The sequence below is a fragment of the Rhinopithecus roxellana genome, chromosome 8, assembly GCF_007565055.1.
Source record: "Rhinopithecus roxellana isolate Shanxi Qingling chromosome 8, ASM756505v1, whole genome shotgun sequence".
NCBI lineage: Eukaryota > Metazoa > Chordata > Mammalia > Primates > Cercopithecidae > Rhinopithecus > Rhinopithecus roxellana.
The window spans coordinates 75,830,365-75,856,974 of record NC_044556.1 but is presented as its reverse complement, the minus strand read 5'-3'; the positions used below and the strand labels follow the sequence as shown (position 1 = coordinate 75,856,974).

Below are 26,610 nucleotides of genomic sequence, written 5' to 3'. Positions count from 1 at the left end.
TAAAGCTAAGGTAGAATGATTTTTAGTAAAGTAGGAGGTAAGAGCATCTGCTGAGAGGGAATGTGACAATTTGGTGATCTGGAGAGAAAAATCTGCCAGAGTCACTGTGGAAAGTAAATGAAAGGACTTCAATACATTGGGAAACTGTACTTTAAAGAAATAGCAGCTTTAAAGGTGGTATTTCTTCCAATTTAGTGCTCAAGACTGTGCAATCTGGAATCTTCCTCTACGTTCATTCTTGTCAAATCAGTGTCTCACCTTGGTGACCTAGTGCGTGGTTTCTTTACATCTAGTATCCTTACCACTTTTATCTAATGATTTCTACCTTTTACTCAAATGTCACATCTTCTGTAAAAACTTCCTTGATTAACTCAGCCTGTTGTAGTTTAGCTCCTTTTCTGAAACTCTTCTTGGTCTTTTATATTTACTACAGAAAAAGTGAAGTTCTCAGAAAGAATAGCCTTTTAATAGCAGACTTCTGAGCACACAAATCTTAACCTTGAGGATTAGTAGCTTAATTGGACAACGCCAGTGCTTGTGGTCTTTTTAGATCTATGTGAGAAGAAACACGGCTGGTCCTTCATTGTGTTCTTCTGAGCACACTGGATAGATCAATTTCTAGAGACCCTCTGGTGCCTGACATGTAGCAGTAGTTAACATTTGCTGAACTCTGAATATGTTCTAGATAACTCAGCACATAGTGGAAACCCAATACATGTTTGATAAATTCCCCACCTTTTGTAATTCCTTGGGGTGGGATAGAGACAACCTCTGGGCAAGAATCTCAGTTCTTAAACTCCAGGAAAACCTACTGGACCTAGTGTCATGGAAAGTGGATCATTTTTGCGGAGCCTGTCTGAACCTCACAGTATGTAAGGTTTCCAGGCTAGCTGGACTGTAACTTGCATAACCCTTGTGTGTTTATGAAAAGAAAAAAGAATTCTGGCTTCAATTACCTTTCCACTTAGGGGAAATGGTTGGCAGAGGAGAAAATAAATGATTGCAACATGTTATGAAGAATGAGGACTAGCAAAGAGGAAGGAGCTTAGGTAAACAGTGCTGCTTTATTTCTGCTGTTAATCATTCATTGGGCCTATCAAAGTTTCTGCCCATCTATTTCCATCCAGCCATCCCTGACCAGCCAACTGCATGGTTGACATTCAGGGACTTTTTGGTGGAGCAATTACCAATCAACTTCAGGGTATTATGATAAACTCTGATCTGGGCAGGAACCAGGACTACATAGATCAAATCAGTTGTCTTCTTTGAGATACTATCCAAGATATCATCATAGAGTCTTCTGCGCTTCCTCAACTACCAAAGGTCGGTGGACTACTAAACCCTTGGGGTAGCTTGGAGGAAAGGCTGGTGGTTTGCCCCTTTAAGGAGTGCAGGATTAGAAGGATAAAACAGAGACAAAAGCTTGGAGGTGTTTTCAGCAGAAATCTTTTCAGGATCACTGTATTAGGGGGATGTATGACTTGAAAAGTACTTTAACCCCATCTGAGCCTCAAGTTTTAAAAATTATAAATGGAGGAATAATATTGCATTCTAATAAAATAAGCTAAAGAAGAAGAGGTGTAAGGTGTTGCTCTTGTTACTGTATCTAAAAGACAGGTGTGTTGGTTGGTTGGTTGATCTTTCACCATCTTCCCATATCAGAGAGTTGAGGCAAGGGGTCAACCAGACTTTTCAAAGGGTTCACAGGAAGCCTGCTTCTTGTAGTCTACATTCTGAAAACTTGGGCCATTTCTTTTTTTCTGAGATTTGATTAACCACTCCAAATCTCCTCCACCATTGACAGCAAAGATGTTTAGATATGGTAATAAGGAGGACACTGGCCAGCCTCCAGTTGGTCTCTGAAGCTAGCAGGCTTAGTCGTCCTCACCTTCTTTACTTTCTTAATTTGACGATGCTGATAACCCTTCCTTCTTGAAATTCTCTTCTTTCTTGGTTGACCAGGATATAGTACCATTCTGGTCCTCATTTTAATTCTTCAACCACTTGTCTCTTTGCTGATTCCTATTCTATCTCTAAATATGGTAACACCAAGAGAATAAAAAGTAGACTACAGAAGAGGCAGAAGCATCAAAGAAAGTTGGCATTAAGCTTAGAGATACGTTTGAATGTAGTATGAGCAGAGAATAAAGGAGCTGATAGAAAAATAAAGAGATTTGGCTGGGCGCAGTGGCTCACGCCTATAATCCCAGCACTTTGGGAGGCTGAGGCTGGTGGATCGCCTGAGGTTGGGAGTTCGAGACCAGCCTGACCAACATGGAGAAACCCTGTCTCTACCAAAAATACAAAATTACCCAGGCATGGTGGCATATGTCTGTAATCCCAGTTACTTGGGAGGCTGAGGCAGGAGGATCATTTGAACCTGGGAGGTGGAGGTTGGGGTGAGCCAAAATCATGCCATTGCACTCCAGCTTGGGCAACAAGAGTGAAACTCCATCTCAAAAACAAAACAAAACAAAACAAAAAACAAAAAACAACCCCCTCCCCCCCAAAAAAACAAAACAAAAAAAGAGATTCTGAGAAGGGTGGGAAAGTGTGGAAGCAAATTTTTTCTGGAGTTTGTAAATGATACAATTGAGAGCCTAGGTATAAGGAAGAAGACACTCAGCCCGAGACTGGAGAAAAATATTATCCTTTCACAAGGTATCTGCACTTTAAAAGGGGGAAGTTAGACAAAATAAATATCTTAACTTAAAAAGTAACTTCTCATGGAGGGAGAAATTTGAGGACTAAAGGCTGTTTCAGTGTCTCTCAAATTGTACTGCATTGCTAAGTGCTAATAGTATTTTTCACAAGGGACCCGGCATGCTGACTAAAGTTCTTGAGTTGGTTCCATTTCGGCAGGAATTTAAAAGATGATGTCCTTGAAATATGAAAGCGTTTGCTAGAGTAGCCTCAGCTTTTCAGTGAGCAGTTACAGAATTGCAGAATTTGTTCATCTAGGTTTAATGTCATCATTTCAGAGATGGAGGTAACTGATATCCAAGAAGCTGATATAGCTTCTTCAAGATCACAGACTTAGTATGTGGTATTGCCAGAACTCCAACTTGGGTCTTCTCAGCTCGCGAGTTCTAGCCTCCATTCCCATACTCTGTGGCCAGCTGGTTTCTGCTGAGGGACCATCAGGAGTAGTTATGGTGAACTGCAAATGCTGTAGTTGGAGAAGAGTTAGGATGCAACCTGATGGTTTGTTAGGGAAGTCTAGTCACTGTATTATCTCTCTTCAAAACTGACAAAGCATTTCACACACATTATTTCATTTGGTCCTCAGTGAGACAGTCATTCTCACTCTAAAGATAAAATTAAATTGAATTTCATGCCTTTTAGATTTATTGTTATTTATTCTGTCTTATTCCTTCCTCCGTGTAAATTTTAAGCTAGTTAAATTCTGGTGCTCAAATTAGGTCTTTCTAAAGGCAGTGAAAGAAATCTCTGCAAAATAAGGAGGAACTCTTTTCTCTTCCTCTGCAGCTGCAAAAAAGCCAATGATAATCTGCATGACAAAACTGACCTTGCAAATGTTTTTTCTAACAAAGGAGTCACAGGATTATATAAATCAATTACAATACCACGTTAGAGATGGAAAGTTGAATAAGTACCTTCCTTGCCTTCAAGGAATTCACAGTGTATTTCGGGAGGCAAGAGCAAATAGATAGTTATGATACAAAGCAATGTTTCAACTAAGGTGTTAGCCAAGTACTGGAAGAACAGAAAACACTGGCATCTCATGATGAAGTCAGGCAATGCTTCACCAAGGAAGTGACATTTGATCAGAATAGTGAATAAAATAATAGTGAATAAAGGAGAAGTTGGAGGTAAGAGCATTAATGCATGTGAGCCAGTAACTGTAAATGTTTGCAGGTGTTTTTCAAAAAAATCCTGGCTGTGTGTGGTGGCTCATGCCTATAATTCCAGCACTTTGGGAGGCCGAGGTGGGAGGTTCACTTGAGGCCAGGAGTTCAAGACCAGCTTGGGCAACATAGTGAGACCCCTGTCTTTAGAAAAAATTTAAAAATTAGCTGGGTGTGGTGGCATGCTCCTGTGGTCCCAGCTACTGGGGAGACTGAGGTGGGAGCATCATTCGAGCCCAGGAGGCTGAGGCTGCAGTGAGCTGTGATTGCACCACTTCACTCCAGGCTAGGTGACACAGAGCGAGACCCTGTCTCAAAAAAGAAAAAAAAAAAAAATCCAGAATGTCTTTGGGGAAGCGTAAGTGTCTCCTTGAGACTGAAGCATGGTGTTCTAAGTGAGAAATGATGGGAAAATTGGGGCAGATATGGGAACCTATGCAAACTGGGAACCATGAAAGTTTTTAAGCAGAGTAACAACATGTAAATTGCTTTTTAGGGATATAATGGCATCAACATGGAAGCTGGCTTATAAATGTTTGAAGGCTTTTACAGTGGTCTGGAGTGAGGGGAAGGGAATTATAGGAACCTAAACCTGGACTATGGAAGTGGAGTGTAGGAGAGAGTGGCAGATTCTGGTGCTGCTGCTATGACCAACTTGACAGGACTTGATGACTCTGAATAGTGCAAGGAGGTGAGACAGAGGAGGCAATAATGAGTTGGATTTCTAGTCTGGGAGGCTGGGTGGAGATTGTCACGTTCACTGAGACAGAAAGCACAGATATTAAGTAGTGTTGGAGGAACATAGTGAATTTAGTTTGAAATATGTTAAATTCAAGGTGCCTGGGAGATACAAATGAAGTGATTGGAAATACTGATTTGAACCTCGGGAATTTTAACTTAATTTTTTTTTTTTTTTTTTTTTTTTTTTGCTTAAATGAGAAATCTAACAGAGTCAAAAGTTTTAGTTTACTTTCAAGGTTGCAGGTAAAGAGGAAAGTGTAATAATTATTTCCGGATTTGGCAAGGAAAACTCACAAGCACTTATAACTTCTAGTAAACAGAAATGTTCATATAAATATTATTCCAGAAAAAAAAAATTCACTAAGATAACCAGTCAGAATTACACTTTTCTAAGGTTAAAAGTTACCATCATGTGGCAGAGCATCTCTAAAATCCAGGAATGACTCCTTTGTTAGAAAAAACATTTGCAAGGTCAGTTTTGTCATGTAGATTATCATCCGCTTTTTCGCAGCTGCAGAGGAAAAGAGTTCCCCTCATTTTATAGAGATTTATTTCATTGCCTTTAGAAAGACATAATTTGAGCACCAGAATTGAACTAGTTAGCAACCAGAGTAAAGAAGACAAGCCTGAATAGTTAAAACTTACACTGAGGAAGGAATAAGACAGAATAAAATAATTATAAACAATTGAATTTATGGAGCATGGAAGTTTTTGCATGAACCAGAGACAATTAGGCCCAGAGGTCTGTGGGTGATTTATTTATTTATTTATTTATTTATTTATTTATTTATTTATTTATTTATTTTTGAGACGGAGTCTCTCTGTCGCCAGGTTGGAGTGCAGTGGTGTGATTTCAGCTCACTGTAACCTCCGCCTCCCGGGTTCAAGCGATTAACCTGCCTCAGCCTCCTGAGTAGCTGGGATTACATACAGGTGTGCACCACCGCACCCAGCTAATTTTGTGTTTTTAGTAGGGATGGGGTTTCACCATGTTGGTCAGGCTGGTCTCGAAGTCCTGACCTCGTGATCTGCCCTCCTCAGCCTCCCAAAGTGCTGGGATTACAGGCGTGAGCCACCGTGCATGCCCTGTGGGTGATTCATGTATGGTGATTAAAGTCACGGACGTGGATGACTTCCTTCCAGGAAGACAGCTGAGGGCAAGGGAAGACAAAGCCCCAGGACAGCCCCAGGGGTGCCAGCATCCCTCTGCTCTGCATGACACATTGGATCTCATTGTACCAAAGGCCACAGTGGAGACCAGACCCAGGGCTTCTAGCCAGAAGTTCAGTGGATGTTTCTCTGCACTGGGGGTATAATTAAAGTCTCTGGTGATGCAACCATTTATTGCAATTTTAAATCATTATGATGACAGTATTTTAACGCCTAGGAGTTTGGCTAATGACAGAGTGACATTCCAATGCCAATTCTATGAAACTCTTCCCTATAATTTCTTTTGAATGTTTACTATGTGCCGTCCACACACCATGCTAAGCCCCTCTCAGAAATTCTGAGATGCAATGACAGTTATCCTTTTTATTTTGTAATAAAGGAAACTGAGGCTTAGAGGAGCTGAGTGTTTTACCCATGGGACTCGATTCCCATGTGGTAGAACCAGGAGGCCAACTCATATGTTATGGGTGTGGCTCCAGAGCCCATGCCCAAGGTCTTGGCCACACTGTCCTCCTCTGTCCCCAGCTCTGTGGCCATGGCTTAGGTGTGAGGCTGAAGCAAAGGGAGTGAAATAACTTCCTCATCACAGTGTAGGGTCTGCATTTTTCTGTGTCTCCTGTCATAACCTGTGGAAGGAGGAGAACCGGTTTTTGCTTACTCCTTCCCTCCTTCACTGTCCTCCCTTGACTAGCTGATGATATGATGATTTCAGTTTAAGAATGGAAGAGCCTAGAGTAAAATTGCTTGGGCCAGTTCTCATTGTTCACATTAAAATACAGGTGTTTGCCTTGCTTTAAAATCAGGTAAAATCAGTCCTTAACAAAGCATACACCGTAAGGGGAGACGCGGATGTGGCACAGTACTTTTCTTTGGAACATATTTTATCCCTAGAGCCTTTGGATTTAAATTCAATGCACATTTTTTGATCTCTTTAACTTCATAAGGCACAGGCTAGGTGCTGTTGTGGGGCAGACATAAATGGGAGCATACTCTGTAATTTCAAGGATCTTGTGGTTTAGTGGTGAAGGCAGACTTCAGATGTGAGTTACAGACCAAGTCCGAATCAGGGTTATAAATACAAAATTGCACTTGGTATGTGGAGGCTTGCTTGGATAGGAGGGAATGCTGGAGAAGGGACTGGCAGAATGAGTGGGAATTAAAGAGGAAAAAGAGAGAGGGTAGATAATGTGGACAGGAATGGGAGGTAGGAAAGTGCTGGGAATGGTAAGGAATTCTGGTTGTCCAGGACAGCTGGAGCCTAGGGGGTCAGGCCACAATACTGAAAAGTTAGTCATCAAAGCCAATTGAGTGAATGCCAGTTCCTGAAGGCTCAGTTCATAGAAATAAATTTGTTGAATTTATCAAAGTATCAATTTACCTAACATTGTCTTAAGAAATATTCATTTTGGAGGCCAGGCACGGTGGCTTATGCCTGTAATTCCAGCACTTTGGGAGGCTGAGGCAGGAGAATTGCTTGAAGCCAGGAGTTTGAGACAAGCCTGGGCAACATAGTAAGATCACATCTCCATTATAATTTTAGAAATGAAAAAGAAAAAATATTCATTTTGAATATTCAATGAGTATAAATATATTCTTTTTGACTGTAGCTAATGAATATATATATTTAGCAGCATTTAAGATATTTTTGTTCAACTTCTTGAAGCTAATGATTTAATCTTATGGTTGTATTTTTATATAGTCATAAATATTTTTCTGAACATATTCAACACATGTATTTTTCCTGTGAATGTAATAACAACTGCAACAATTCCTATGGGAAATTTCCACTTTATACTCTTATCCTTTTGATTTTTCATAGTCAAATTCTGTTTTGCCAACCCACTGGTATTTTTAATCTCTTTCTTCAATTTCACTGAAATTCAATAAACACAACAAATCTACTCATTGTCAAAAATTGAAGAAACTTTTTCCGATAGTTTTCATAGTTCATAACACATCTTATTGGGTGGGAGAAATTTGTCACATTTTACACATTTCACAGAGGATTAGTGAGGTGGTTTTCATGATATGCAGCCTGCCTGGCTCTCAGCTGTCTCCAGCTTCACAAGATTGTGAGGGCAGAGAGTAGCGTAGCATTAGGAAGGAGGAAAATGGGAAAACAGAGGGGGAAACTGGGTAGAAAGGGGAAGCATGAAGGCCCAGAATGTTTGTCCTGGCTCCTTCCAACCTCTTTAGACCACCTGGATTCATTCAGTACAAAGTCTGTGAACACATTTCCAGTAAGTGATGACAGCTGGTAAATTGCTCATTAGGTGAATTTATGTACTGGCAGAGTTGCCCTGGTGGGGGTGTATGGAGCTCATGGGACAGGACATGTGTGAATGGGGTCCCACAGCTGACAACGGGTGGAGGGATGGCTTCATCAGAACTGAGTTTTAGAAAGATAAGAGGCTTACATAAGTCTTTACTCAAGGAAGAAATTATACCCCACAAAGTATGAAGGGCATTATCAACTTCCCTTCTCTCACACAGTTTCTCTCCAAGATGTTTCAGTCCTACATCATGTAAGACTGTCCCATATTACTGAGATCAGCTTTATGTTGAGGGACTGAACATTACCTTAGATGTACATTACATAACATGACAGTCCTTGGGGAGAAATACTGAAGAGACTCCCTTTACCTAATGTATATGGGCTTTGTATGAATTATGGGTGCATGAAGTGGCCAGCCATCTGGATCTAACAGAGCTGTCAAAAGATGAAATTCACTATTTTATAGGAGTGAATTTGGTTAACTTCATATATTCCTTTGAAGACAAGCACTATTTCTTTTTTTAATTTCTTTTTATTTTTATAGATTTATGGTATAGAGATTTCTCAAGAAACTAAAAATAGAACTCCCCTTTTGATCCAGCATTCCCACTATTAAGTATCTACTCAAAGGAAAGGGACTTTTTCTAATGCAAACTTAGGATATATTGTGTTCTCCAAAGGGAAAGCGAAGTGGCGGTGAAGAATAAACAAAAAAAGTCCTTACTAATTTTGCTTTAAACACGTCTTTATATAGTCTGATTTAAAAATAAAGGTGCATTTGCCACGTATATTTTTCATATATGTGTGTGTGTGTGTGTGTGTGTGTATGATCATTTTTCAAAACTGCAGATTGCTTGATGGTTTATTGCCTTTGTCAATAGTTCTCACAAGGAACTCCCAATACTTCTATATGGCGACTCGACTCTTTCTATCCCATCATTTTCCTGCCTGTTTGTTTTGTTTTGTTTTGTTTTGTTTTATGTTTGTACCTTTCCTCTAACTCCACTGCCATTTCTTTGTTCAGATCATCTGGCCAATTCCAAGTCTTCTCACTCAACCTCCCTGTTTCTTTCCTCTAATCCCTTCAATCTATCTTGTGCACATCTGCCATAATGATCTTAAAGCATAATAATTGTGTCATTTCTCAGCTTAAAAACAAACACTCACATAAAAAACAAGCACTTTTATTCCCCAAGGAGTAAAGTCTATGAATTTCCTAAACTTGAACTTTACATCCCATTCAGACACATCTGTAAACTGTCCCTTCCCCATCTCAGACTCTTAGCCAAATTGGAGTATTATCTATTGTTCCCTCAACATGCCCTGCATCCATTCTCCAATGTCTTCAGTATACCTAGTGCAGACACAGTCTCCTCTGCAAAGCCTACTCCCTCCCTCCACTTGGAATCAATCTCTCTTCTGAACACAGAGCTTCTGCAGAGGCCAATCCTTACTGTCTTGTGCTGCAACATTTGTGCTCAGGGGTTTGTGTTGTTTTGTTTCCACTCCAGGCTGTCATTTCCTTGAAGACATGGATCCCATAACATTTATTCTAGTGCTTTATGACAAGTGAGAATTCAATGACTATTTATTAAATTGAGTTCTTTCAGCAGAAAAAATCAGCGAAGCAGAAGGCCAAGCGCCCCTCAAGAACTCCATCCGGGCTCTTCATAGAAAAGGGAAAATGGCAGCCTGGCCCTTCTCCAGGCTGTGGAAAGTCTCTGATCCAATTCTCTTCCAAATGACCTTGGTCGCTGCTCTGTTGCCTGCTATTCTCGGTGAGTAGTGGGAAACAAGCCCAGATCGGCAACAAACAATCAAGATCATCTGTGCATTCACTTTTAAGGCTAAAAAAAATGATGACTGAGCTTCTAGCAGAGACCCAGCTTCATCAACAAGTGGTTTATTTGACAGGCTAGAACTTAGGGAAATTTGCTTTACACATAAAGGAAATAGTGTTCTAGACATTTTCCTCTAGATTTTTATTTCTCCAGGAAAGAATTTCTCTCCCAACCATAACTTGAACAGATCTATATTATCTATCACTATGACTAAACAATTTTCACTGCCTGTGGGTTTATTCAGGGGGTGCTTAAAAAGTAAATCAGCCTGGTATTTAATTCTTGCAAAAAAGGCAAAGTTAAGATTTTTATGCTTCAAGGGCTCTTTGCTTCTTCCTCCATATCATTCAGAATCAAACAGGTGTAAAAAAACATAAATTAAAAATGTTATTTTACCCATTTCCCAGCCACCCTGTTTCTCTTCCCTGAGGCAACCAATGTTATGTAATGTTATTTTTAATACAATAATATGTTTCTGTTGAGGCAACTTGCAGGGACTTCTGACTTTGCACAGATGCATTTGAGTCAGCAGATATGGGGAATCTAATAGGTTGGTGAAGTTCATGTCTTTCTTCTTTTTCAGATAAATTATCCCATGTGTAGTAGAGAAGGGATAAAAATTCTGCCTTTTATCATTATTGTTTATTGTTATCATTGTCATTATCTTTTGTGAACAAATATATATTACTGATCACTCACTAGGTGTATTGAACAGAGAGTATAATGGGAGTTACGATTTTTCTTGACTAGAGGTGAAAAGAATGATCCCTGCTCTAAATATCACGCCACAGAAACAATAAGACGCTGTGTCCCAAGGTATAATTTTTGGTGCTCCTTGTCATTTTGGTGTCCAGGCAATTGTGGTCCTCCACCCACTTTATCGTTTGCTGCCCCAGTGAATATTACTACGTTGACTGAGACACACTTCGAAACTGGAACTACTCTGAAATACACCTGCCGCCCTGGCTATGCCAGATCCCATTCCGATCAGATGCTTACCTGTAATTCTGATGGCCAATGGACATATACTACCTTCTGTGTCCGTGAGTATCAACATTTATTTTTTTCATTTGTGCTTTTCCTATCTTTGGAAACTAAATTTTCTGAATCTTTAGTCACCAAGAAGACAGTTTGTCAATTACTGATTTCAATGTACATACTTGTGGCATTTTTTGAAAAACAAAGCAAAACAGAAAAATTGGGGGTAGTTAGTTGCATTGAAAAATAACTCTATTCTTTTTTTTTTGAGATGGAGTCTAGCTCTGTCTCCCAGGCTGGAGTGCAGTGGTGGAATCTTGGCTCCCTGCAACCTCTGCCTCCTGGTTTCAAGTGACTCTCCTGCCTCAGCCTCCTGAGTAGCTGGGATTACAGGCATGCGCCACCACACCTGGTTAATTTTTGTGTTTTTAGTAGATACAGGGTTTCACCATATTCGCTAGGCTGGTCTCAAACTCCTGACCTCAAGTCTTCTACCCACCTCGGCCTCCCAAAGTTCTGGGATTACAGGTGTGAGCCACTGGGCCTGGTCAGAAGTCTATTCTTTATAAAGTAATCCACCAAGCACTTCTTTCAAGAAATGAACCACAAATTTCATTATGATACATTGAAAATCAGGTTCACTTTTTAAAAAAATTATAAAAAGGTAGGTGGCTAGAAAGTGGCAATGCAGTTTTCAAAAGAACCTCACTCAAAATATTTGCTGTGTTTTGAAGAAAAGTTATGATTCACTGTCAGTTGGGAATGCATTCTGTAGTGTTTTCCAATAGTAGGGGTATACAATCAATGCTTTCTCTTTTTTGTTTGTTTTGTGACATGCATTTTGGAGTGGCCTAGGTTCTAAGTACGTGCCATAGACATAGAATGAAGCAAAGCTGTCCCATCCCTGGTCAGCTTATTAAGTCCTGGACTACGTGTTCTACTGCTGCAGTGATTTAACTGGGCATTTTTCTCTATTGGTAAAATGAACCAGAAAAAGACAAGATCAAATTTTGCATTAATTTTGAGGTGAGTCAGGGTTAGAAATAAATTTGAATTTAAATCTCTCTGTGTTTCTGGAAGCAGAAGTGAACCTTGGTTAATTTCTTTTCTTTTCTTATGCCGTATCTGTGAGTACTTGGAAGTACTAATCATCATTTAAATTTTTCTCCCAGACAAACGATGCAGGCACCCAGGAGACTTACCTAATGGGCAAGTGGAGATTAAGACAGATTTACTTTTTGGATCAGAAATAGAATTTAGCTGTTCAGAAGGGTGAGTGTGAGGTAATCTATGAACAATTCTTTTACCTTTATTTAAAAAGTAGCTGAAGTGTTCATATATTTCAAAATTTAAAATGATGTAAAAAGATAGACATTGAGAATTCTCACTTCCATCCTATCTCCATACACCCCATTCCTTCCTGTCCTCAAGCAAAGATCTATTTTTATTGGTTCCTATGTATCTTTCTAGTGTTTCCTTATACAAATACAAACTAAGAAGTTAGCATATATTCTTATTTTCCCCCCTTTCCTCTAATGAACCTAGTTTTGAATCTTGCTTTATTGTTTACTTATCAATGTGTTCTGGAGATATTTCCATGGTTTTGCGTAGAGAGTTTCCTTATTAATTTCCTTTTACAATTGCATAGAATGTTGTTGTGTAGTTGTGTCACGGCTTCACCATCCCTTTGATGGATCCATGGATGTTTCCAATCTTTTGCTATTCTGAACAATGCTCTGATGTATTCTCTTGTATGTATGTCATATGTAGTTACATCTGAAGGGTAGCTTCCTAGAGGAGGCCTCTCTGGCTCAAAGAGTATGTATATTTGAAAATTTAAAAGATATTGTCCGACTGCTTTCCCTAAGGGTTTCATGGTTTTGCAGAGTATGCAAATGTCTGTCTCTCCATAAACTCTCCAACTGTGTTGTCAAACTTTTGAAAACTTGTCAAATTTTTGAATTTTTCCCAATGTAAGAGGTGAAAATAAAATCTCACTATAGTTTCAATGTACATTTCTCTTTTTGTCAGGGAGGTTGAGTATATTTTTATATGTCCAAAGGATGTTTGTATTTATTTGTGCACTAGTTAGCATGTCTGATGCCTGGTTGTTGTTGTTGTTTTTTTTTCCTTAACTTGTTGAACTTTTTATTCTTAAGTTTTAGGATATATACATTTATACATACACATGAGTCTGTGCATAGCAGGATTTAGGCCTTAATTCTAATATACACTGTAACTTTTCCCACTGTGTGTGTGTGTGTGTGTATGTGTATGTGTGTGTGTGTGTATGTATACGTATAATGTTTTTGACTTGGCTATTGGTATTTTTTCCCCTTAAGGAGAAATTATTTGTATATATGTTGTTAAATTAATCAATTTCCCTTTTAGCAATGGTTTTTGGATTTTATGTCTTAAGGCCTCCCCCCAATATAAGGTTTAAAAATAATTGCCTATATTTCCTCTACTTTTATATTTTCATATATTTTAATGTTCAAAGCTTTAATTCATTTGGAGTTAATATACAGTATGCAGTATGAGGTACAGGTTTTAGACCATATTTTTTCATATTGCTTTCCTGTTGCCCCAACACCACTTATTTAAAAGTTCGCCTTTACTGATTTGGGATGCTCTTTGATACTATATAAAATTCATATACTTATCTAGGTCTATTTCTGGACTTTCTATTCAATGCCATTATTTTTTCTGTACATTTATGTACAAGTTTCACAGTCATTTAATAATTGAGGCTTTATAATATGTTTTAATAGCCAATATGGGTAGTGCTATCTTATTACTCTTCTTTTTTGAAGTTTTCCCGACAGTACGTATTTTTCTATAAGAACTTTAAAGTTAGACATATTTTAAAATCAGTGTTAGATTAGTTTTAAAATTAATTTTAGGTGAAGCACAGTGGCTCACACCTGTAATCCAAGCACTTTGGAAGACCAAGGTGGGAAGATCTCTTGAGTCCTGGAGTTCGAGACCAGCCCTGGCAACCTACGGAGACCTTGTCTCTACAAGAAATTTAAAAAATTAGCTGAGTGTGGTGGCACGCACTTCTAGTCCCAGCTGTGCAAGAGGCTGAGGTGGGAGGATCCCTTGAGCCTGGGAGGTCAAGGCTGCAGAGAGCCATGATAGCGCCACCGCACTACAGCCTGGGTGACAGGGCAAGACCTCATCTCGAAAAATAAATTAATAAAATTAACTTTAGGAGAATAGATATTTTATAATGTTGACTCTCTCTAGATAAGAATATGTTACCATAGAGAAGGCAAAACGTTTCCTCTACCCTCTTAGGGTCTCCACCAGGTCTGAGAATTAAGTTGACATGAAACAGATTAACAGGAGAAAAGCACACAGGTTTTAATTTATTAAGTACATGGGAATCTTCACAGGAAAATGAAGACCCAAAAAATGGTCTTTGTACAAAGTTTCTTTATACAGATATCTCTTGGCCTTGACTCCCTGCCTCTGGTGATAAGAGGGTTCTTTTCCTTCAGGTATAGGGAAGGTATCTTTCCTGTGAGTTTCATCTCCTGCCTTCAGCAAGAAAAGGGGAGATCAGAGTGCCTTCCTGCATCTTGCTGTGTTTCAAGTGCTTTCAACTCAAAAAACAATCTTTATGCCAAAGTGGTCTGTTTTGGCATATTCTGCTACCCTTTGCTATTCTTCCCTCTGTTCATCTTAGTCTTTTTTTTTTCTTGTTTCTTTATGTGTGTTTCAGCTTTCCTCACAGAGATTTTGCATTTCTTGAAGAGTTTAAACCTCTAGCAAAAACCAAACAAAAAATGTTTTTGGTATTTTAAATGGATTATTTATCCATTTTATATTGTAACTAGTCTATCTATCTATCTATCTATCTATATCTATCTATCTATCTATCTATCTATCATCTATCTACTATTGATTTCTGCATGTTAGTTTGATAACTCAGCTAACTTTCTAAATTTTTGTATTATGCATTAGTTCATTCTCATGCTGCTATGAAGAAATACCCAAGACTGGGTAATTTATAAAGAGAAGAGGTTTAATTTACTCACAGTTCCACATGGCTGGGAAGGCCTCAGGAAACCTATAATCACGACAGAAGGCAAAGGGGAAGAAAGGCACCTTCTTCACATGGTGGCAGGGAGGAGAAGTGTTGAGTAAAGGGAGAAAAGCTCCTCATAAAACCAGCAGATCTCATGAGAACTCACTCAACATCAGGAGAATAGCACTGGGGTAACTGCCCCCATGATTCAATTACCTCCCACCACGTTCCTCCCACGACACGTGGGGATTATGGGAAATACAATTCAATATGAGTTTTGGGTGGGGACACAGCAAAACCATGTCATATTATTTGTAAAAATTTAAAAAAATTCTTTCAGTTGAAATCTCTTAGGATTACCTGGTTTGTAATCACATCATTTCAATGATTCTTTTACCTTCTACTTTCCAATTTTTAGATTTCCAATTTCTTTTTCTTGTCTACTTACATTAATTACGTCAGTCAGGATTTACTTGGAGAAATAGAACTGCAGGATTTATTGTAGGGGCGTGACTTGACATAGGTGTGGGAGATAGTTAAATGGTGTGTACAGGAGGCTGTTCCTTCAATGTCTGTTGCTGTGGCCTGAAGTCAGCAGGGCAGGGAGTCAGGAAGGGAAGATAGACATGAACTGAGTGCTTCAAGGACAAACTGGAATCTGCAAAGATGAGTGAGTAAAGCCCACCATTGTAAACTAGAATTCATCTTGTTCTTTCACTGCCCCTTAGCCTCCAACTTCAAAAATGGGTATGTCCTGTAGAAGTTGTCCTTCGTCACAGTGCCAGTGTACTTGGATCAGAAGCCAGGGTACATGAAGGAGGAGATCATGCAGGAGCTGGCCCTGCTGTGGCCTGGTTTAGCCCTCTGCCAACAAAGTGATAGAACAGAGAAACAACAGTGCTTGTGAACTGCAGTCACATCCTGTGCTCTGCCCTGACCTTTCTAGCATGTGGAGTATGGCTCTACTAATTCACATCTACCATCTTTTATGGCACATACTAACTTGGCATTATGTATGGAAGAGAATTCTGGGAAACATAATTACAGCTTAGCTAGGTTGACACAACATAAATCTACCACAGCTCACCCCTTGTCAAATTTGGTATTTGTATACACTAGTCTTAACCATACTTAGCTTAATTTCCAAATAAAGCCAATAGCAAAATAATACTCACATTTTACATAATGCAACTATCCCTCATACACCTGAAAACATGGAAATTCTCTTCCTAAAAGAGAATTCCCTTTGAGCTGAGTCATGTCTCCCCTTTGATATTCTATAACTTAAATATTGAGATATAAGGTAAGCCACTACTAACACATCTGATACAGTAGGGGAAGGAAAGGGGTAAAGAGAAACGCAATTAATGTAATATCTATTTATATTAAAATAAGAAAGAAACATTCACAACTTTTATGGTCCTTGTTTATGCAACTGGTCATGTGGTTGTAGCAGGTATTTATAACAACATGTTTCTGTTACTCATTCCATATTCTCTTTGCCCTCGGCAAGCACTTCATCTGATGTTGGTTCTTGCCCAATGCGGTCGCCTAAACCTTTATTCTTGAATGGTCTGGGCCATCAGCAGTCCTGCCTGATTTGGGTTATTATAGTTTTTCATTGATTTTAATTATAGGGCATGGGAGTATAAAGAGGTGCCCCAGGGAATCTCCTGCATTCCAAACATACTCATTTTTGCCATCACTGTGCAGAAGCAATCTAACATTTCCTATCATTATCAGGATTAGTCACTCCAACCATCAGAGTAGATTCCTTCTTTGCCTTTTATTCACTTGCATGAGGGTCCAGAGTTGACAGGTCTCAACTTCCAAACTTAATTTAGGGTTTTCAGGTAAAATACAGGATGCCCAGTTAAATTTGATTTTCAGGTAAACAGCAAATAATTTTAGTGTATGTTCCATGCAACATTTGGATCACACTTAAACTAAAAAATGTGTTCATTGTTTACATGAAATTCACATTTAACTAGGCACCCTGTATTTTTGTTTGCTAAATCTGGCAACTCTAATTTTTGGAACTCTTGCTGCATTCCATAGTGGAAGCATTCCTCCATTGGAGACTTCCAAACTGACTGGGCCAGGTGCAGTGGCTCACCTGTAATCCCAACACGTTGTGAGGCTGAGGTGGGAAGATTACCTGAGCCCAGGAGTTCAAGACCAGCCTGAGCAACATAACAAGACCCATCTCTAAAGAATGAAAAAATTATTAAAAAAAATAAAAGAAATAAAAAGACTTCTAGATTAACCAAGAATGTTACTTATTTTTATGTTTTAAAATTCACAGAAGTTTTAGGGCACATCATAATATACAATCAATTTTCATTAATATTTCAACAGGCACTTGAAATGAAGTTTTTTTTTTTATTATTAGTACATAGAGTTTGCTATATACACATCAGATTTACTTTCTTTTTTTGAGACAAGTTCTCCCTCTATCACACAGGCTGGAGTGCAGTGGTGTGGTCTTGGCTTACTGTAGCCTGGACTGCCCTGGCTCAAGCAATCCTTTTGCCTCAGCCTTCTGAGTAGCTGGGCCTACAGGCATGTGCCATGACACCTGGCTAAAGTTCTAACTTTTGTAGAGATGAGGTCTTGTTATGTTGCTCAGGCTGGTCTAGAGCACCTGGGCTCAATAGATTCTCTTGCCCCGTCCTTCCAAACTGCTGGGATTACAGGCATGAGCCACTGTGCCCAGTCAGATCTACTTTCTTAATAAGTTGTTTTGAATATTTTATTATGCTTATCTTTATATACCTTAAACATGAAGATAGGAGTTAAAGGAAATTAATAATTTTATAATTATTTTAACTATCATAAAATAATTTAACGATAATAGCATATTTTGATCATTTTTCTTATGTCTCATGTACTTCTGTTTTATTAAAATTGCTGCTACATACATATTTTGCTACATAAAGATTCATAACTCTTCACTGAAAATCATAATCTCTAACATATAAAGTACCCATTTTTGTGTAATTTAATAATCTTGGTTCTGATGTCCAACTTATGGGATATTAAAATTATTATCTTTGCTTTTCTTTCGATTGGAATTTGCTTGGTATAATTTTATCCTGCCTTTTATTTTTAATCTGTCTGAAACACTTTTAGGTTTGTCTCCTGTATATAAGATAGCTGAATTTTGCTCCAACTAAAAGCTGTTTTTCTTTCATTAGGAGTTTTAAGCGTAATTACATTTATTGCTGTGAGTGATACTTATAGACTTGGTTTTGTCATATCTTTTCATATTTTATAATATATATGTGTATATTTGTTTTCTATTCAAATATATAGTGGTGTTTAGGAAGGTTCAAAATTTGGTTCTAGTGGTGACCTATATACATTTAAATTTATATAATACTGTTATTCCTCTTTATCTTTAGACAGTTTAAATTGGTTCCTTCTTATAAACAACAATAAACTTTTCTTGTATTCTTCCCCCTTTCACCCCTTCTATCTTCCCTACCAGTAAATTTGTAACATTTGTATTATCTTAGTGTTTATTTTGCATTTAATATTAATGTGAAATACTCACATGTGTCTATGGTTGCTTTCACTCCCAGTTTTGCAAATGATCAGGCAATAAGGGAGTTTATTTTACCTTCTCTTCCATTTCTTTATTTTTTGTTAGTTATACTATTTCAGTGCTGTCTGAGCATATAACGTTTATATTTCCTTCAGTCACACTTAAAATCACATTTGTTTTGGTCTCAGATCTGCATGTACAATATTTGCTACCATTTTTGTTTGTTTTGGCTAAAGTTGCCATTGTCATCTCTTGGTTGGTTATAGTTTGTCCTACGGTGGTTTCCAAAAAAAGGTCCCAAGTGAAAATTATTCTTTGAGTTCTTGCAGGTTCAGATAATGTATCTGAGGCATTGATATCTAGAAGATAATGGGGCTTGATATAGTCCTTTGCTCATCACTTCTTTTCTTGGATGTCTTATAGGTACTGCTGCACTATCTTTTGCTAGTGAATACTACTGATCTGAAATTTCTTCTCATGCGGCTTGATCTTTCTTTGACTATCTAAAGATATTATTATCTTTGAAACCTATACTTTTACTCTTTGTTGTTTTGAGAGAAATCACTTGGTTTAATTTTTTTCTGCTGTGTGATGTGCAATTTTAATATGTAGATTGAAGTATTATTTTATTTTAGTAACATTTACTTGATATATATATATATATTTTGAGTCAAGGCCTCACTCCCATTGCCCAGGTAGTTACTATGTAATTACCATGATCATGGCTCACTGCAGCCTCAACTTCCTGGGCTCAAGCAATCCTCCCACCTCAGCCTCTCAAGTAGCTGGGACTACAGTTGTGCACCACCATGCCTGGCTCATTTTTGTATTTTTAATAGAGATGGGGTTTTGTCATATTGGCCAGGCTGGTCTTGAACTCCTGGTCTCAAGGAATCCACCTGCCTCAGCCTCCCAAAGTACTAGTATTACAGGTGTAAGCCACCACACCTGGCCTGAAATAAATTTTTAAAAAGCGATTTTGTTCTGTTTGGATTCCTTCTTTAGGTTATCCAATTAAGCATATGTTGATTCTCTTTTGCTTGATACTTATGTCTATTAGTTTTTTCTTATCTTTTCTGTTTGTTTCATTTTTGTTGATTTTCTCATTTTTACCCTCTGTTTTCCTTATTGTGTATGGCTTCATAAGCGAAAGTGAGAAGAATCAGAACTAAGATGCTGTTGGAACACTAAGGTGTTCCCATTGAAACAACCAGAAGCAACATTTTGCACTTAGTCTCTGAGCTAGGCTGGAAAACTACATTTTAAAGAAATTTTAAAGTAAAGAAATACTTAATTGTAGTTGTAGTTAAGATATATTTTCTTGAAGTTGTTATTCAGTAAATTCCACAGACTCTTAGATTGCCGAAGGTGACATTTACTTTAGTGTTCTATCACATTGGAGGTTTATTCCTTGATGATGCTACAATTTGATATCATTGATGATTATCAATATCCTTGATGATGCTACAATTTGTAATCATTCTAGTCATATCTTTTGTTTTTTTATTTTCTGTTAGCACAAGATAGAGGGCAGGAAGACAAACTGAGGAAAGAGTAGGACATATCAAGAGCCATAAAAATGGGAGCGGTGAACTGAAAGCTAATGATCTATGGGAATAAGACACCAACCTGGAAGTCAGAGGAAGCTTTGCGCCAAAGATGGAGAGAGTGTGGAGTCAGTAATCTAGCTGGTACTCTCAACCAAAGACAACCACAGAACACACCGAAGCAAGCCTTTTATTGTTGTGCTTGATTGAGCTCTGGATGAACTGCATTCCTAATCCCTAGTAGATGCTTATAGTAACAGATTAAGGAATGAGGGTCCCAAGGAACAAACACACACATCTCATTGTAGTAATGAAATTTTACTGAATGGAGTGCTCAGTGGGAATTGATATCCAGGAAAATATGATTTCCTTATTTTAATATGGAGTAACAATTCTATTTACTCAGACCTCTTTAATTTAATTTAGGGTAGGAGGAATCCCATTAAAATCTTTGATTTATCTTATTTAGATTTGTCTTAATTGGCTCAACCACTAGTCATTGTGAAGTACAAGATAGAGGAGTTGGCTGGAGTCATCCTCTCCCACAATGTGAAAGTAAGTAAAGATCTTCTGACTTGACTATCAATTTAAACTCTGTGAGGTAATAAAGTCCCTGTGCATCTTTACAAGTATGTGTACCTTCCCTTAGAATTTGCATGAATTTTAGATTTATCACGATACCTTCCCTGAGTATTTCTTTCCCTTCACTCACTTACCTCAGTTGTCAAGTGTGAACCCCCTCCAGACATCAGGAATGGAAGGCACAGCGGTGAAGAAGATTTCTACACATATGGCTTTTCTGTTACCTACAGCTGTGACTCCCGCTTCTCACTCTTGGGTCATGCCTCCATTTCCTGCACTGTGGAGAATAAAACAACAGGTGTTTGGAGACCAAGTCCTCCTACCTGTGAAAGTAAGTCAGAGTGATGAATTCTGCATCAAAATGTTTGCTCTCTTTTGTTTAAAAGAGAAAGAAAGGTGAATTTATTGGGGGGAAAATGGAAAATTCAAAGATGAACTAATTATTGCTCGGATGCAATCATTTATTTGGCCACCTGATACTTATTGCATGTTGTTTTAGAATATAAATCCATAAAAATGGGAGTAGTGAACTGGGAGCTAACAGTATATGGGAACAAACAGCAACAACATCTCACTGGTTTGGTGAAGTAAAAGTTTATTCTCATTCATACTAAGTTTGTTTCATGTCCAGGAGACTCTCCAGGGAAGCTGTAGTCTGTGCTAGCTTAGCAACCAGCTCAGCAAGCCAGGTTGCTTTGATCTTATGGCACCTCCATTTCAAAATGTGCTTTCACAGTCTCTTCAGTAGAAGAAGAGAGAAAGGCCAATTGTGTCCTAGCTAAGAGCTTTGGCCTGGAAGCAACCACATATCACTTTCCATTCCAGCGTTTTGTCTAGAACTAGAGAGTAGCCTCAGAGGACTGGGGAATGTAGTCTCAGTCTGTTCAAGAAGTGGAACTGAAAATATAATTTGCACCTATAAGATAAAACACATATGCCTGTAGGGCAAGCAAAACCTACTAAGTGCCAGAAGGGCAACAGGACAAAGCAAGTGATAATTGAGTCAAAACATGTATTAGTTAGCTAGTCTAAGGAATCTGAGTTTACTGACTTTACTACTAAGTTTACACAATATTGCTTACTAACCCACCACAGGACACATTCAGATGAGGGGCACAAAAGAGCAGGATACTGCCAACAGTGCAAAATGCCTGGAGTTAGATCTGCAACAAGCAGAAGTGGCAATAGCTGAGGGCAGAAAAGTGGGCAGGAGCCAGGTTATGAAGGACCTTGTGTTTCAGTCTCAGGATTTCAGAACAATCATGAAGGGGAGACTTTGAAAGGCTTTAATGAGGGGAATCAATGTGCTGCATTTTAGAAAGATAACTCTGGCTGTGGGACAACAACCTGAAGTAGGACAAAACTTAACTGACAGTCACCTGTTATGGCTTGAATGTGTCCCTCCAAACTCATGATAAAACCTAAGACCCAATGTGATCGTTTTAACAGGTGGAACTTTTGGGTAAGTGATTAAGTCATGAAGGATCCACCCTCAGGAATGGGATTAGTGCCCTTATAAAAGAGGTTGAAGTGAGAGCCCTAGTCTCTTTTGCCCTTCTGTCTTGTGAGGACAGAGCATTCATTCCTTCCCCGATGTGAGGACGCAGCAAGAAGGCACCATCTTGAAAGGAGAGAGCAAGCAGACATTGAATCTGATGGTGGCTAGATCTTGAACTTCCCAGCCTCCAGAACTGTGAGAAATAAATTTTGATCATTTATAAACTAGCAAAAGTATTTTCTTATAGCAGCAGGAACAGACTAAGACAGCAACTGTGCAACCCTCCAGCCAAAAACTGAAGGTGGCTTCAGCTGTAGTGTGGCAGTGGGGCTGGAGAGAAGTTAAGGGATTATAGAGGAATTAAAGTGGCAGAATTGACAGGATTGGATGACTGCCAGGATGTGGGTGAGGGGTGTGGGATAGAGGGCAGCTTGTTCTCTGCTTGTCGGGGAATGGGTCTCTGATCCCCTGGGCTGCCTCTGCACTATGTAATTACTATGGGTCACTGACCCATAACCAAAATCATCTAGGAAATTAGGCCATTATATTGAAAGTTCTGGGGGCCTTAGAAATATGTTTCTGCTGGGTTATGTATGACTGATTTTTATTGGTAGGAAATTTGAAGGAGCTATCCACAATCATCTCGAAGAAGGACCAATGTAATGAAAACTCATTTTAAAAGCTGAAATTACATATTTTATATATATACACACACACATACTTATATGTATATATAAATATATATCAAATATAATAAAATATATAATGTATAATACTATTAGTATAATGTTATATATTCTATAATACTATATTATAGAATATATAAAATATATAGTATTATATATATTATTAACATAATATAAATAATTTCAGCTTTTAAAAGCCTCAGTAAAATGAGTGTTCATCACATTGGTCTTTCTATGAGGTAATTGTGGATAACTTCTTCAACTTCTCCACCAATAAAAACTAGTACTAAAAGGAGTACATATATATATATATAAATATATACGGCCATATTATGTATGTATGTGTTTGTGTATGTGTATTCACTTTAAAATGTTTCCCTTGTATCTACTTGACATGCACATTCATCAGGCATTTGTGCTGCACTTGTAACTGGATTAGCAGTAGCAATAATATCATTATTACCATTTATTTTTAAAATCCACTTGTCTTTTCTCATGATTCTTTAGAAATCACCTGTCACAAGCCAGACGTTTCACATGGGGAAATTGTCTCTGGATTTGGACCCATCTATAATTACAAAGATGCTATTGTGTTTAACTGCCAAAGAGGTTTTGTTCTCAGAGGCAGCAGTGTAATTCGTTGTGGTGCTGATAGCAAATGGGATCCTTCTCCTCCTGCTTGTGAGCCCAGTAAGTATGGACTATGAAGGAATTTCAATGTTTGACATCTAAAGGTAACCAGTACTGTTAATATGGGTATACTTGCATGCATAGGCCCACTATGAATTACAGTAAAAATTTACATCTATATCAATAATTTCCTTTATTTTTTTCTTGTTGGAAAGAAAAATGACTTTAATACACTCTGCGAGGTCATATATCATCACACAAGACTGCCACATACCACAAGACTGTGCACATTCCAACCTTAAAGGGAGGTGTTAACATTGTAGATATTGTGGATTTGTATATTTATTTCAACAATTTTCTGGAATTTGATAGAAAGTTGTCTTATTATGACAAAATCATTATATTATTATAATTACTTTGAAAGACAAATAATAAAGTGTCCTGAGGAAAAATGCCTTTTATAACTTGTACAAAAGTATTGTGTGAACTGGTTGTGATTCCAACACTCTGAAGTTATGAACTCATGTGGATTATTAAAAATAATGACAATGGTAATAATGATAACTTGGCACTAGACTAGGTGCATAACAAGGATTAACTCAATGAATCCTCCCAACAATTGTGGGCACTATGATTATCCTATGTTACAGATGAGAAACTGTTCACAGAGGTTAAAAGACTTGCCCAAGGTTATACAACTGGTAAGGGAAGGAAGCCACTGATGCCTTGTGCTCTAAGTTTTGCCCTCACAAAATACCAAGAACTTCTGGGGATTTCTGGAACAGAGGAGGAGGAGTTTGGGGAAATCTCTCTCCTGAAAAGGTATCCACCAAGCTGGTCAAAATTAGCAAAGAAAACCGTTCAAGGTCTCTGGAGATTGATCAAAGGGATTACAACAAATTGAGGAGCATTTATTCAGCAAAAATATGGAAACTTGATAGGAACAGTGAGAGGACATTGCATTAGAACTAGTGGCTGCAACAGCTCTACCTTGTGGGAGGATGGTTACTGTGGGCTCATGAGTGGCAATTCCCATCTTCCCCAGCTCCCTGGGGTAAAAAATTTATTTGGGGTGGATTTGGCAGCCTGTGAAAATTACATGATAGCATTTTTCAAAGATCCATGCTGTGGAAGTCGTATATTGAATAGGTGCCAGCAAACAGGCATCAGTGTCTGTTCCTTCACCCCCAACTCCCATTATATGGTGAGGATCTAAGTGGGGCAGCTGGTAAAGAATTCAGTCTCCCCTTTTTGCATAGCTCTATGTTGCAGGAGAACTATTCCAGTTGGCACAGCAGCCAAGTGGCATCTCCCATCTTCCCCAGCTTTCTAGAATGGAAGAACTATTATGGGTAGGTTGACAACTATGCATATTGGCAGTTAGTATTCTCCCTGGCTCTGGGTTGTGGAATATGTGCACTTGGTGGTGGGCACAGCTGGGTGGCAGTGCCTGTTCCTACTGCCCACTTTTCTCTCCTCACAGCTCCTACACCGTAAGAAGAACTCTAGTGCAGTACCTGGAGAAGAATGAGTTTTCTAATTTCCCCCAGCTCCTGATCTATAAGACAGACATTCTTCCAGGGCAGATTTGGAGCAAGCTTCAAAGACTGTAAACACTCTGCCCCTTTCAAGGAACTTTAATTGGATTAGACTGTGATGCATATTATGCCCCAGGGAGTTGTTGAAAAAAATAGAACAATCAGATAAAAATTGTTGGAGGCCAATAGTTATATGTAATACCAACAGAGGTAGATCACCCAAAGTCTCAATGAGAAAGAGACAGTCAAAGAGAAAACCACAGTTATCCCTAGCAGTTAAAAAGACTGTGTACATGCCCAAGTCTGTGCTTTCTGAGGCATGCTGTTAGATGTTGCACACTTTGAAGGAAATAGACTTAACTGAACTAGTCCAATTACGTCACTAAAGAAACAAACAAGACAACAGATCCTAAAGGTGGTAAGGGAGAATCAATATCCAAAGTTGCTGCAATGTATTATCTAACATATCCCGTTTTCAAAAAAAAAAAAAATTGTCAGACATGCAAAGAAATGGGAAAGAGTGACCCATGTAAAGGGAAAAAGCCAACAATAGAAACTGTTTTTGAGGGAGCCCAGAGATTGGACTTAGCAGAAAAGTTCAAAGAATTACAAAGCAGCTATTATAAATATGTCCCAAGAACTAAAGGAACCAATATTTAAAGAATTAAAGCAATGTATTATGACAGTGTTTTATCAAATAGAAAATATTGATAAAGAGAAATTATTTAAAAAGATAATGGAAATTGTAGAGTTGAAAAACGCAGTAAGTAAAATGAAAAATTCATAAGAGGAACTCAACAGTAGATTTGAGTTGGAAAAAGAATTCGAAGATAAATTGAGATTATGCAATCTGCAGCACAGAGATAAAAAGAATGAGGAAAAATAAACAGCATCAGAGAAATGTGGGACACCATAAAGCGTACCAACATATGTGTAATGAGAATCCCAGAAAGATGAGAGAAAGAGAAAGGAGCTAAAAAACTATACAAAGGAAAAATGGCTGAAAATATCACAAATTTGACCAAAAAAAAAAAAAAAAAAAAAAGCCCAAACAGAAAACAAAACAACACATTAATCTACATATCCAAGAAGCTTGTTGAACTTAAGTAGGACAAATGCAAAAATATCTAGACCTGGAGACATTATAATCAAAATGTTGAAAACCAAGAACGAAGAGAAAATCTTGAAAGCAGCAAGAGAAGAGCAATACATCATGTACAATGTAACCCTAGTAAGATTAACATCTGATTCCTCATCAGAAGGAATGGAGGCTAGAAAGCAGCTAGATAACACATTCAAAGTGCAGAAAGATAAAACCTCAACCAAGAATCCAATGACATATTTTGCACTTACATATATTACAAACTGCACAATATATTTTTATAATTATTGTTTTATATAATTTCATGTTTCATGTCTTTTATAGTAGCTGAGAGAAGAAAGGAGGGCAAGTATATATTTATAGAGTTTATTATGTTAATCTGCTTATTCATCATTTCTAGCTCTCTTTATTTCTTCCTGTAGATTTAAGTTACCATCTGGTGTCACTTCTGTACTACAATAACAGCTTTGTTCCCTCCTACCTTTCTTGTGATGTTATTGTCAAATATATTGCATTTCTGTATGTTATAGGCTTAATAATGCAATTATATACTTATTGTTTAATACAATTGCT

At 38.1% G+C, this 26,610-nt stretch overlaps 1 protein-coding gene across 3 annotated transcripts in view; it reads left to right on the top strand.

Annotated features, from left to right (window-relative positions):
• Nucleotides 1-1,111: 1,111 nt before the first annotated feature.
• C4BPA (complement component 4 binding protein alpha) overlaps nucleotides 1,112-26,610 on the top strand; it is a 40,394-nt gene continuing 14,895 nt past the window's right edge. For 2 of the 3 annotated variants that reach the window (XM_010365643.1, XM_030935946.1), the window contains exons 1-7: nucleotides 1,112-1,323; nucleotides 9,669-9,833; nucleotides 10,751-10,939; nucleotides 12,047-12,146; nucleotides 20,471-20,556; nucleotides 20,723-20,914; nucleotides 23,275-23,457. In XM_010365643.1, the coding sequence (XP_010363945.1) occupies nucleotides 9,740-9,833; nucleotides 10,751-10,939; nucleotides 12,047-12,146; nucleotides 20,471-20,556; nucleotides 20,723-20,914; nucleotides 23,275-23,457 (844 nt within the window). In that variant the 5' untranslated portion in view covers nucleotides 1,112-1,323; nucleotides 9,669-9,739. Of the gene's footprint in view, nucleotides 1,324-9,665; nucleotides 9,834-10,750; nucleotides 10,940-12,046; nucleotides 12,147-20,470; nucleotides 20,557-20,722; nucleotides 20,915-23,274; nucleotides 23,458-26,610 lie in introns of all 3 variants that reach the window. The other variant, XM_030935947.1, reaches the window with a different exon arrangement.